Source organism: Eutrigla gurnardus (assembly GCF_963514095.1).
Source record: "Eutrigla gurnardus genome assembly, chromosome: 7".
Classification (NCBI taxonomy): Eukaryota; Metazoa; Chordata; class Actinopteri; order Perciformes; family Triglidae; genus Eutrigla; species Eutrigla gurnardus.
Genome location: NC_139921.1, coordinates 1,152,501 through 1,165,343, shown reverse-complemented (window position 1 = coordinate 1,165,343; position 12,843 = coordinate 1,152,501). Strand labels below are relative to the sequence as shown.

The 12,843-nt window shown below is 42.1% G+C and overlaps 1 protein-coding gene and 1 long non-coding RNA gene across 3 annotated transcripts; both read left to right on the top strand.

Annotated features, from left to right (window-relative positions):
* The first annotated feature begins 512 nt into the window (after positions 1-512).
* On the top strand, positions 513-4,626 carry LOC311016049. Its single transcript, XR_014597435.1, has 3 exons — positions 513-1,757; positions 1,839-3,748; positions 4,318-4,626. It is a non-coding gene; the product is annotated as an uncharacterized lncRNA (long non-coding RNA).
* Positions 4,627-4,636: 10 nt separating this feature from the next.
* Positions 4,637-10,296, top strand: LOC311016048 (uncharacterized protein). 2 transcript variants are annotated; one of them, XM_084013535.1, is made up of 13 exons: positions 4,637-4,758; positions 4,864-4,902; positions 5,009-5,086; positions 5,172-5,246; positions 6,278-6,337; positions 6,422-6,442; positions 6,517-6,565; positions 6,694-7,055; positions 7,196-7,237; positions 8,220-8,383; positions 8,484-8,548; positions 9,406-9,506; positions 9,944-10,296. In XM_084013535.1, the coding sequence occupies exons 1-13, from the start codon at positions 4,704-4,706 to the stop codon at positions 10,063-10,065; spliced, it is 1,233 nt and encodes a 410-aa protein (XP_083869661.1). In that variant the 5' UTR covers positions 4,637-4,703; the 3' UTR covers positions 10,066-10,296. The 2 variants fall into 2 exon arrangements, with proteins under 2 accessions (XP_083869661.1, XP_083869662.1); XM_084013536.1 differs by lacking the exons at positions 9,406-9,506; positions 9,944-10,296 and adding an exon at positions 8,652-8,753.
* The last annotated feature ends 2,547 nt before the right edge of the window (positions 10,297-12,843 follow it).

Below are 12,843 nucleotides of genomic sequence, written 5' to 3'. Positions count from 1 at the left end.
ATAAACCCCAAGGTGGCACCTTAACCCCAATGACAAAACAAATACACTTAAAAACATAATATTAAACCATACAAAACAATAAAGAAAACAAACACTTTGATGTTGATCCGCGATCGGTATGAAAAGAGGGCCGCGAAGGAGCAGGACCCAACCCAATACTTAAATAACACAGTGAACCGTTGAGCAAATATAATGAACACAAAAAACGGCAATAATCTCCTTACCAAAAACAGATATACCAGCCCAGCCCCTTTCTTGAATATAAACAAGCACATTAGGAGACAAAATCATCATCCCAATTTCACATAGTGAAAGATGAAATAAATAAAAAGAATGCAATCCGGGCAGTGGGCTATGAGTCTGCATGGGAAGCAAATAACTCAGAAAGTGTGCAACAAAACCAAAAAGATTGTGCGCTTATCAATAACCATGAGCCGGTTAACGTGGGTCTCAATGTCTGTGAAGGATCGGACATGGCATTAGCAGCTAGGATTAGCCTGCAGTCCACCCACCAAACATTAGACGTCTGATAGACGTCCAGATCATGTCTATATTGCGTCCGTCGGTCCAAGACCAATTCTGGACCACTACACGACGTGCAAACTAGGTCTGCTATTTGGACGTCTAATCATGACCCCACTTGGACGTCAATATGCAGTTGAACATTTGAACGTCGAGCTAGGTCACTTATTTCGACGTCTAAGACAGGTGCAGGTAATTGACATGATGTAATTTATTTATTTACATTATTATTATTATTATTATTATTATTATTATTATTATTATTATTATTATCATAGTAGTAGTAGTAGTATGGGCATGATTACATATTTTGTGATTAAACATTATTTTTGAATATAAGTAATATTTCAGTCAACGCCATTGTGATTGGCTGAGGCATTGCGTCATCAACGTACATCATAAGAGCCACTCCCATTGGCCCAGGTGTTTCTCTACGTTGAAAGCAAATGGCCACTCGGCTCTACAACGAGCACACGTTCTTCTACGTCGTCCACTAAATTGCAGGTAAGTTCGGTCAGCACATAGACCCATAAGTTAATTTTATGTTCATTTATGCATTTATAGCGTTTGCCGTTTTAGCTTTATGCCTCAAACCTGTTGTTGCTACAATTAGCATTACATCTGCTAACGTTAGCTTTTGAACACGACCAATTTTGTTTAACGTACAACGAAACCGGCGAAAAATAAATACATGGAGTGAAGCGCTGGAGCCGTGGGCCATTACACGACCGTTATCGGCAACAGGCCTCCAGTGTTAACGAGCAGGAGGGCCATTGTGTTGAGCTGGGGAGCGGCCGGGTGTTAGCAGCGGATGCTAACCGCTAACGCTAGTCGAAGTTGGCATCGAGCTACCTCACAACACAGCCATCTTTCTTGTTACCGGTCGAGGCTTTATTTGTCGGTGACAGCCGGTTATGGGTCCGCGGCTCCAGCGCTTATTTCTTTTTCTTTGACGTGCTGCTGCTGAGATAGACAGAGAGAGAGAGATATTAGCACTTGCTAACACCCGGGACAGCTAATGGGGCTAGCAGCACGGACCAATATACAGGCGGGGGGAGGGGGTGCTTCAGACACAGCCACGTGGGGGTTTGCAGCCAAATGCTTAACAATTTAGTGCAGTGGAGTACTGTATTGTAAAGTTTTAGTAAGGTGTTTCTAAATCCTTTTTTCTTATCCTTTTGTCAGGTGGTGTTTGGTCCTCCATTTCAAGTATTTTTGGAAGCCACCTAAACAAGGTACAGAGTGACCTCATGCTCCTTTGCACACACCCATAAATTGTCAGACTAAACTGACTTGTACTGCATCTGTGTCTACAGATGGCTATGAAAATGAGAAAATGGCGAAAACGCCAAAGAGACATGGCTGAACTTCTGCGTCATGACAACGAAGACGAACATCAAAGCAGTGACAATGATAGCGATGTTGTGCCTGGGAGTCAGAGTAGTTATAGCAGTGTGCCTAGGACCCCACGCAGCTTAACAAGTGACAGCGTTCCTAGCTCTGATTTTGACACTGATTTGGACTATTTGTCTACTGACTCCGAATATGAACCTGATGATGATGAAGCTGAAGCGATCAGCAACCTTGAAGATGACCTTAGGCAGTGGGCTACAGAGCACAAAGTGACACACAGAGCACTCAACGGGTTATTGTCCACGTTGAGAAAGCAAGGGCACCTGTTGCCTGTGGATTGCCGGACACTCCTTGCTACACCACAACAAAACACAACAGAGCCTAAATGTGGGGGGCACTACAAGTATTACGGCTTAGAAAAGGGAATCTGTCGTTACCTAAGTTTGATGGACAATAATGATGTGCACCTCACTGTAAACATTGACGGCATCCCACTTTTCAAAAGTAGTGGAGTCCAATTCTGGCCAATACTGGTGAAGTGTGACCATTTTGAGCCCTTTATTGCAGCAATGTTTAGTGGGAAAAGTAAGCCAAGTCCACTTGAGGACTATCTGAAAGACTTCTTGACCGAGTACAAACATCTCAAAGACAATGGTTTAGTTTATAAAGGTCAGACCTACACTGTCAACATTGATGCTCTCATCTGTGATGCGCCAGCACGGGCATATCTCAAATGTATTAAGGGTCATGCTTCGTATGAGAGTTGTGAGAGATGTATAATCAGAGGTACTCGTGTGGAGGGAAGAATGGTATTCAGTGAACAGCAATGCACTTCTCGAACAGATGACCGTTTCTCTAGAGTGGAGTACAAGAACCATCAAACTGATGTCAGCCCCTTCATTGCTGCAGGAATTCCTTGTATCAGTTCATTTGTGTTAGACTACATGCATATGGTCTGCTTGGGAGTAGTCAGACGCCTCTTGATTTACTTGACTCGTGGCCCAAAAATCTGTCGTTTATCTGTGAGGCAAAGGGATGCAATTTCTCAAAAGCTAATTGCACTGAGAGGAAGGATGCCGAGTGAATTTGCTCGGCAACCACGTGGTCTACATGAAATAGATAGGTGGAAAGCCACTGAATTTCGACAGTTTCTGCTATACACTGGACCCGTGGTATTAAAAACTGTCCTGTCCCCTGAAAGGTACAAGCATTTTTTGTCCTTAACAGTAGCCATGTCCATACTGCTCGAGTCAGATGACAGGATTCGAAATACCTATCTCCAATATGCTCATGAACTCATCAAACACTTTGTCACCAGCTGTACTGTCCTGTATGGCAAGACCTTTCCTGTGTACAATGTACATGGACTAAATCATCTCCACGAAGATGCCAGCCACTTCAACTGCTCCTTAAATGACATTTCCTGTTTTCCATTTGAAAACTACCTGCAACAAATCAAAAAACATGTGAGGAGTGGGAGAAATCCTCTAGAACAAGTCACCAGGCGTTTGTCAGAAATCGATCATTCAGAAGTAAACAAGAGCAAAATGCATCCTAAAGTGTTTGTTTCTGTTAAAGAAAGGGACAGTTGTTTTCTCTTGGAAGATGAAAGATTTGCTTTTGTTCGACAAAAAAATGCAGATGGTACCTTGGCTTGTCAAATCCTGCACCAGCGTCACACCTCACCATTATTTCACCAACCATGTAGCTCTGGACTTTTAAATATAGTCTGCATAGGAAATGGTCAAGTCAGGATGAAAAATGGGCTGCTGCGTCAGAAGGATCTGTTCCGCAAGGTGGCCTACCTCCCACAAGAATCTGGTGGTGCTGTGCTCATACCACTCCGCCATGGTCTGGAACACACATATTAAAGGTTCAATTTTCATATTTTTTTAAAGCTATATCCCATCCATCTGTTGCTTCTATCCTCTGATAATCCCCCCCACCTGTCATCCCTCACTGCAACCTGCTTTGGCCTCTTGTCAAAACATCCTTTTCTGAATGTAACCCTCATCCCCCCTCCACACATCCAAACCCTCTCAAACTCAACTCTCTTGCTTTATCCACTAACATAACTGGGTGCCATTTACTTATTGGTAATCTTTTCTTTCCAATGAGAATTTGGAATATATATGCATATTCATTTCTGCCACTTCTAGCTCTGTGTTGTCTCTTCTAACATGACACTTGGTGATTTGTGGAATAGGGTTCATGTCATTTTATATCCTCTTGCATCTGTTATTCAGTTCATATAAATGTCTGCAGTGGTTCTCAAAATGGCTTCCAGAGCCCGTACGTTTGAAATTTAGGAAATACAGGTCTGTAACTGTGTTTCATCAAATATTAAAAATGTTTAAAGTTTGAGAACCACTGGTCTACTACATGCTTAGGCAAAATAAAAATGTGTAACTTAAATTAACATGCATATGCTGTCCTTCACAGGTCATGTATGCAAGGGCAGTTTGGAAGGAGGATGAAATCGAGGAGGAGGGTGTGGTTCCTGAGAACTGGATTGACGAGACAAAAAGTATTGTAAGATGGCCACGAATGAGCACCACCAAAACGGAGAAGGCTATAAAGGAGAAACAGAACCCCCAGGATGACTGGATGACATACCCATTAATAAAGATTACAATGACATCAGGCAAGTATCGGTACTGTTTTGATGACAATAAAATGACATGTATGTCCAAGTCAAAATATACTTGAAAGTTTGAAGGTTGAATGTTTTCAAATGTTTAATTGTCTCACTTCTAGCTGTCCGTAGAGAATGCGAAAACTATAATTTGACCAGTCAGGCAGAGCAGGACGATGCTGAAGAGGTGGTGATGAGATCGAGGAACCGCACCAAAAAAAAGATTCCTGAGGGTTTTCTAAGTAATGGTATTTTTTCACATTCTCAAGTAATTGATACATTACTATAGAATCAAAATACAGAAATTTGGCCTCACATCACACATCAATGTTTCTAACACCTTTTTTCTTCAGTATTAACGGATTCAGATGAGGAAGAGCAGAGTGTCGGAGGTAATATTTTTCTACAATGAATTTGAAATTCCAGTTTCAAAACTCTTAAATTTGATAAATGTTGAAGATGAGGATGCTTATATTTTTTTGTTCTACTAACCTCTAGGTGCCAAGCTGCCCAACTACCCTGCTCCACCGAAAAAGCTGCAGCCCATTAAGGGCACAGCTAATCTAGCAAATCTTTGTGAGTACTGATGACAACTTATGAAGCCAGTTAATGTGGTGTATTGACAAGATGATGGTTAGAGGCTGGTTTGGATGTGTTTCAGCCTCTGAGGATGAAGACATGTCCATACAAGCGGAGCGTGCGGAAAGCTCACATCGCAGGGAAATGTCCACTTCTCGTGAGTATTCTCCCTTTGCAATATTGACTACTGTAAAACTTCAAATAATGGCCGAGTCCCATTTGCCACCAGTCCCAATTTTCCACTGGGTGTAGCAAAATATTTTTTTGTATTAAATGCTGGGTCAAACATTGTTTTTCTGGTTGCCAAAAATTATTCTATGCATATATAGCCTCCCTGAACACAAACAAATAACCGTAAACAAATCTAAAGTGTCCGAGACAATAAAGACGGCCGAGGACCAACGAGATGCCTCTCGGCTGGTTGCTCCTGCGCCGTCTGTCCACTCCTCTCATCCACTCTTAGGCACCTGTCTGCACAGTGTCGGCTCTGCTCGCGCCTCGTTTTAAATTACTTAGCCTATTACTCCTTTTTAAAAGTAGTGTAGTAGATCTAAGTGTGCGGACATCTCTTTTTTTCAGTTTGGACACTTTTGATGCATCCGGGACCTTAGCAAAGAACCAGCCGCGTGAAGTGGCAGCCCTTTTTTACTGTTCTGATTACTTGTACGCGTATGTAGTTATCTTAAATTGCATTATTAATAGTTATTTCATTCCCTCAAAAAAAAAAAAAAAAAGGACAGTGGAGCGAGCCCACAATGTGTAGCCCAGGACAGGGGCTAAAGTGTGGGAGAGGAGTGGAGAGACTGGGCGTCTGGGGGGCTTTTGCAACTTGGGGCCGATCAGGAAGGGCAGAGGACTGACATGACGGAGGCTCTCAGTCTCCTGGTATCTGGACCACGCGCGGGAACGAGTCTGCCCCGGCCGTCTTTAATGTCTCTGGAAACGCGTATCGTTCCACCGTCGCCTGCCGCCACGGAGTGAAGCCTCTCTTTCCCCCAGAAGTAGGTCCAGTAGTTGTTATATCTGGTGAGGTTTAGGTTGAATGGAGACACACTATTAATAAAGGCAGGTCCCTAACAGCTGCTGTTTTGAGCGATTTAAGCAAATAAACCCCCAGGCCTTCATTTGGTGTTTTACGGTATTCTTTACACACAAGACGGTAGTTATAGGCTCAATCATATGTTTCAGCCTTCTCTGGTCTGGTGGAGCGTGCCAGTGGATCTGGGGGAAGGGAGACATCGTTACCAGGTAAATATTTAACAGAAGTAATGCTCACCTTTTTGTTTACATTTCAACTATTTTCCATCTCTGAACATTCTTTGTCTTTTTTAGGCTCTCACCTGTCGAAGTCCAGTAAGTGTTCATCTCATGACTTTGCTATTTTATCAGGCCTTGTGAAATTTAAGGACATTTGTTGTGTTTTTCAGGATCTCGACATGCAGCCAAAGGTAGTGTCATTGTTGGCCATCGCTCCAGGTAAAGAAACCAGATAAGGCATATTGTGTCAGTTAGAAAACTGCACAGTGATTAAAATTTGAATCAAAAAATGGAACTACATCCAGTGATGGATCCAGCAACCAACGCAACAATGTGTCCCAATACAGGTCCAGTTCCAGATATCGCCACATGTCCGGCAGCGACAGAGAGGCCTCCAAGCGGCGCCACATGTCCGGCAGCGACAGAGAGGCCTCCAAGCGGCGCCACATGTCCGACAGCTACAGAGAGGCCTCCAAGCGGCGCCACATGTCCGGCAGCGACAGAGAGGCCTCCAAGCGGCGCCACATGTCCGGCAGCGACAGAGAGGCCTCCAAGCGGCGCCACATGTCCGACAGCTACAGAGAGGCCTCCAAGCGGCGCCACATGTCCGGCAGCGACAGAGAGGCCTCCAAGCGGCGCCACAGGTCCGGCAGCGACAGAGAGGCCTCCAAACGTCATACCAGCCCCCCCCATCACACACCAAGGCCGAGTGAGTTGTCCTAAGACCACTATTTTCATCAAAACACTTCAGTCAGTAGCATTGATGTACTCTAAAACTACTAATGTGGCACAAATCTGTTGAGAGTTCTGTCATTTGGTAATTTCTAAAACATACTTTCTGTGGTGCAGATGCAGGGAGTGGAAAGTGGACCTTCCCGTTGCCATGGGATGGTAAGTGTGTAGTCTAATATGCAGTATGCGATTTGTGAAAAAAACAGAGGGGGGGGGGGGGGGGGGGGGGGTAGTTTTCTCTCCCTCCCTGTTCAGATTCCGATTCAGAAAACCTTTATTGTCCCCTGCACATAGCAGTGGAAATGTTTCTTAAATGCGTGCATACGTGCGCTTAAAGGAAACATAAAATCACAGTTTAGCATAACATAAAACAAACAACAAATAGATACAGAATGACACAAGCAAGATACAGAATTCCATTTCATTCCACTTTTCAATTATGAGTCGCTTCTAGGGTCGGGGGAAAATCAATTCATGTACATGTTTCTTATCGTCCACAATTCTGTGTCGATTCATAAACTTCAGAAATTGATCTTTTAACATCTGTCTCACAGTCTTCCATATATGCAGCAAGCTGTGTTGTTGCTAGTTAAGTTGCTGCAAACAACTCTGTTAATTGATAGGACTAAAATGCTCGATTGAATGTCTGTGACTGGGCTTGTGCAGATCAGTGACCACATTTTCTTTTTTGCCCTTATAAAATACACACTGCTGTGCAGCTGATTGGGGCTCAGACGTAGGTTACATCTTTAGATTTTGAACTTTTTATAAAAAGTGCAAACACGAAGAAAGAGCCAGAGAGAGGAACAGTGGTGCTCCTCTTGACAGCTCATCTGTGCAGCTGCAAGTGAACCAGCTGGAGAGCACAGTGCTGTCCTGATGCACATCATTCGAGAATCACTTTTGAATTTAATCGAACCATGAGACACCCAAAGATTTATATCCCTAGTGTCTTCATTTTCTACATCAATTGTAGGGTGGTTTCTTCCCATCATGTCAGATAACAAAAAAAAAAAACCTACGCTTGTATTAATGACAAACACTGAGGCTGATTACAAAACCATTGTGAACCAGCTAGCTAGCCTAGCAATTCATATTGGAGGTAACTATTGTAATCAACAAATGTGCTCATTTATTTCAGTGTACCAGAAGAAGGTCTTGGGGTTGTTGGTTGAGGTCCGAAATGAACTGAAGGTTGCACAGCCTGCATCTTCAACTGCCCATATCGAAAGGATAGCCACGGTCGATGATTTTGATAAAGAGGAGCAACGCCTAATAACTGACAAAGCGGCCTTTGACACTTTGGTAGGTTTTACAAGTGTGGAATACAGAACCAGTGCACTCACACACAGTTAGGTTCCTCTGGGGACTGTCAGTCAACGTTGTCATGTACTTATTTCAACAGGTGAAGCAAATAGCAAAAGTTGGTGGGAAGACAACCAAGGACTGTGTCCACAAGGTTCTTGACAGGTATGTTTCTACATGAAGTATTAATTTTGTGTTTAATGTTTGGCTAGTATGGCAAGGCAATTTTATATGTATAGCCCATTTTTACAAACAGTTTGTCTTAAAGGGCTTCATGGCATCATAACAACATCCTCAGACACTCACATCGACTGAGGAAAAACTCCATAGAGTGAGCAACAGAGGAGGGATCCCTCACCCAGAACGGACAGATGTGCAATAGATGTTACAGACAAGAAAACAGTTTATAACATAGTGTGTGGTTAGCATGAAAATGTTAACTAACAACAGCTGAAGAAGGAAGCTTCTGGTAGGGGGGGGGTGCAGGGAGAGCAGGCCAGCTTAATGGGAGGACTGGATGGCAGACTGAATCATAGGAAGGTAGTGCAGGCCGGTTTAACAGCTGGGGAAAAGGGGGGGGGCACTTCAAAGTGCAACAGATAATAATGATTTGATTATGATTTATTTAGCACAAAGTCAGTTACAATATCTATAGAATAAGAAAAACAAACAATAAAAAGACATTATACACAGTGGACATGCTGGGAGGTCAGGAAAAAAACCCTCAAGGGGCTTGTCAAGACAACGGTGACAGTTCAAAATGAGAGGAGTATGTGCTTTTTCAATGTCTGAACTTTTTTTCTGGCTGTGGATCAGACTGCATGTTTTCATTAGCAGTGTCCGTATTCTGAGTATGCAATAACAAGTGAAAATTGAATTAAAAGTTCACAACACAATGCATTGTATAGACTAGCTGCCCTTTATCAATGTATTATGAAGGGTTTATGACATGTGCTATTCCTCTGTTATCCCTGCATATTATTGTTCAAATTGATTCATAGATGTATTCTATTTTCCTTTAGACTCTTCACTAATGCCCTGATGAGTACTTTTAATATGAAGGGCAAGGGGAAAAAGGGGGAAAAAGCAATTGAAAATACAAAAATCTACAGAGCAATACAAGGTAAGCCTATATTTCATGTTGACGGTAAGGGAGTCAACAAGGGAAAACGATTTTTTTTCTGCTTGAACCGAAACGTTGTCTCTTTTGTCTTTTGCAAGTGATTGGACAGTGTGCAGGAGACACTTTTTTCCCCTTGTTGACTCCAATCCCATGTTCCAATGCACCTGTCTTTTAAAGATTCTATTTAGGTGTGCATCAGCCTAGTCTATACCATGTTGAAGGGAAGAAAATTTTGATCCTGCCAATCTCTAAATAATGACTTGAAAATATTTCCTTCTCCGTTGACATTTAAAATACAATGCCAACTGTCTACAATGGCCGATGGTTTTTGATGCATAGCATGAGCAACATATTTTTGCTTACAGATATGCAGACTTGGTGTATGACCGCCGTTTGCCTTTACATATTTCTTATCATTTGTCTTTATCTACTTGCAGATGGAGTCATGCAGTTTGATGGTCAGGCCACAGAGGACCAAATAAGGAGCCATGCTTCAGATCATCTGAAGCATGCCCCGCAAAGGAGTGGAGGGGGGGGCTTCACCGCCACTCAAGACTAATTTTGTTTGATTTGATTTGTTTGATTTGTTTGATTTACATGTTCTACACTGTAGTTGCTGTTCTGTGTTCATATGGTTATTACTTTTATAACAGTATATATTTTATATTCTTATAATTTTATAGTCAGAGTTTTTTTTTTTTATATATACACGTTTGTATTGCCTGCTGTTGCATTGTCGACGTCTGCAAAATAAAAATGGGTGACAAAACAGTCAGGATTTGATTGTGATTTATTATAACGTGACTGTAGAAACGTGTCCAGAAGGTAGGAACCTGTTTTCCTGTACCAGCTAATTTTACTAGCGTCATTTGGTTATGCATAGGAACTAAACCAGTAAAAAAATATATATATAAATAAATAATATAAATAATAATAAGAATAATTAAAATCCGTTCAATTTCAATAGGGCTTCGCAGCCCGACGTCGGCGCTCGGGCCCTAATGAGTTATAATTTGACGTAGAAAAGACGTCCACAACGACCATATTTGGACTAGAAATAGATCCTGCACGGCGGTACTGTGGACGTCATAAATGGACGTCGGGTATACGTTGAAAGAAAGACGTCGTCTGGAGTAACAGTCTGCACCTTGAGGTGACCAAAATTAGACGTGCAAAAATGACTTGGAAAAAACGTCGTTTGGACGTCTCTTTGCGCAGTGGGCAGTCATGGCTAGCAACTTGTCAATAAACAAGTAGCATTGTGGAATAAGGGCATAATGAAAAGTCACAGAGTGAGGTGTACCTAAAAGCTGGCTGTGGATATAGTTACCAACTAGATGTCTGTATCATCACAGTCCGCTCCGGGCGATCCTCTCAGCAGCGACCTGATCTATTCCTCGGCTTTACTCGGGGATTGGAAGGCTTCCATCGCGCCAGCTTTGGATTTGATCTTCAGGGTGGCCGGGTAGGTCAGGAAAAACTCGATGCCGTTCGCCCTGGCTTGATCCATGGTCGTGGAGAAGGCCAAACGTCGCTTCACTGTCTGGGCGCTGTAGTCCGGTGAAAAACGTAGTTTCCGACCATCGATGACGGGAGGCTTTCTTCTTGCAGCGGCGAGGATATCTTGTCTGACTGTGTACCGGAGGCAGCAGAAAATCAGAGTGCGGCTCCGCACGTTTGTAGCCCCGGTACCGTTGTAGATGCGGTGCGCCCTCATCATTTCTCTCTGGAGGTTGCCAAGAGAGGGAAACCACTCCGGCAGGTTTTGAGTGAGAAACTGGATAGCATTAGATCCCTCCGTCCCTTCCGGCAGCCCGTTGATCCTCACATTGCAGCGTCTGCTCCGGTCCTCCATGTCGGCTAACTTAAATCGCATAGTTTCCAAATCGGTATCGTGTTCAGCTAGCTTGCTGGAGTTAGCTCCCACATTAGCTTGCATCACGCTAACCTCCTTTCTTATTTTGCCAATTTCCTTTTTTTGCGATGTAAAGTCCGCCCGAATACCAGACACCTCGCCTTGCAGATTGTCGAGGCGTGCATCAAAACCAGCAAAGCGGCTGTCCATGCTAGCAATACGAGCATCTATTTTTCCCAGCACGCTATCCACGCTGGTTAGCTTGGATAGCACAGTGTCCATTTTAGCTTCCAACTCAGTCATTGCGCCCTTACCCGATCTCAAAATCACCATCAGGCGAAGACTGCCCCGTATAAAAACGTCACGGTTCTTTACTCCACGTAAAAATAATTTGCTGTTCAGGAAAAAAACACTCAAACGGTCTTTATAAACAAAATTGTAGGCGATGGGTTGAGGAGCTGAAATCTACGCAGCCATCTTGTGCAGCCACTCGCCGGACTCTTATTGTGTTTATTGTGTTTATTGTGATTATTTTGATTATTGTGTTTATTGTATTTATTGAGATTATTGTGATTATTGTGATTATTGTGATTATTGTGTTAATTGTGATTATTGTGTTTACTGTGATTATTGTGATTATTGTGTTTATTGTGATTATTGTGTTTACTGTGATATTGTGATTATTGTGTTTACTGTGATTATTGTGTTTACTGTGATTATTGTGGTTATTGTGTTTGCTGTGATTATTGTGTTTGCTGTGATTATTGTGGTTATTGTGTTTGTTGTGTTTATTGTGATTAATGTGGTTATTGTGTTTGCTGTGATTATTGTGGTTATTGTGTTTACTGTGATTAATGTGGTTATTGTGTTTGTTGTGTTTATTGTGATTAATGTGGTTATTGTGTTTGCTGTGATTATTGTGGTTATTGTGTTTGCTGTGATTATTGTGTTTACTGTGATTATTGTGGTTATTGTGTTTGCTGTGATTATTGTGTTTACTGTGATTATTGTGTTTGTTGTGATTAATGTGGTTATTGTGTTTACTGTGATTAATGTGGTTATTGTGTTTGTTGTGTTTATTGTGGTTATTGTGTTTACAGTGATTAATGTGGTTATTGTGTTTACTGTGATTAATGTGGTTATTGTGTTTGTTGTGTTTATTGTGGTTATTGTGTTTACTGTGATTAATGTGGTTATTGTGTTTGCTGTGATTATTGTGGTTATTGTGTTTGCTGTGATTATTGTGTTTACTGTGATTATTGTGTTTGTTGTGATTAATGTGGTTATTGTGTTTGCTGTGATTATTGTGTTTACTGTGATTATTGTGGTTATTGTGTTTACTGTGATTAATGTGGTTATTGTGTTTGTTGTGTTTATTGTGGTTATTGTGTTTACTGTGATTAATGTGGTTATTGTGTTTGTTGTGTTTATTGTGATTATTGTGTTTACTGTGATTAATGTGGTTATTGTGTTTGCTGTGAT

Bases quoted from the DNA above. Each gene is read 5' to 3' on its own strand.
- LOC311016048 (XM_084013535.1), top strand. From the start codon at position 4,704: ATGAGATCGAGGAACCGCACCAAAAAAAAGATTCCTGAGGGTTTTCTA. The intron at 4,903-5,008 runs GTAATATTTTTC...ACTAACCTCTAG, and splicing joins GGAAGAGCAGAGTGTCGGAG to GTGCCAAGCTGCCCAACTAC. The intron at 8,549-9,405 runs GTATGTTTCTAC...ATTTTCCTTTAG, and splicing joins GTCCACAAGGTTCTTGACAG to ACTCTTCACTAATGCCCTGA.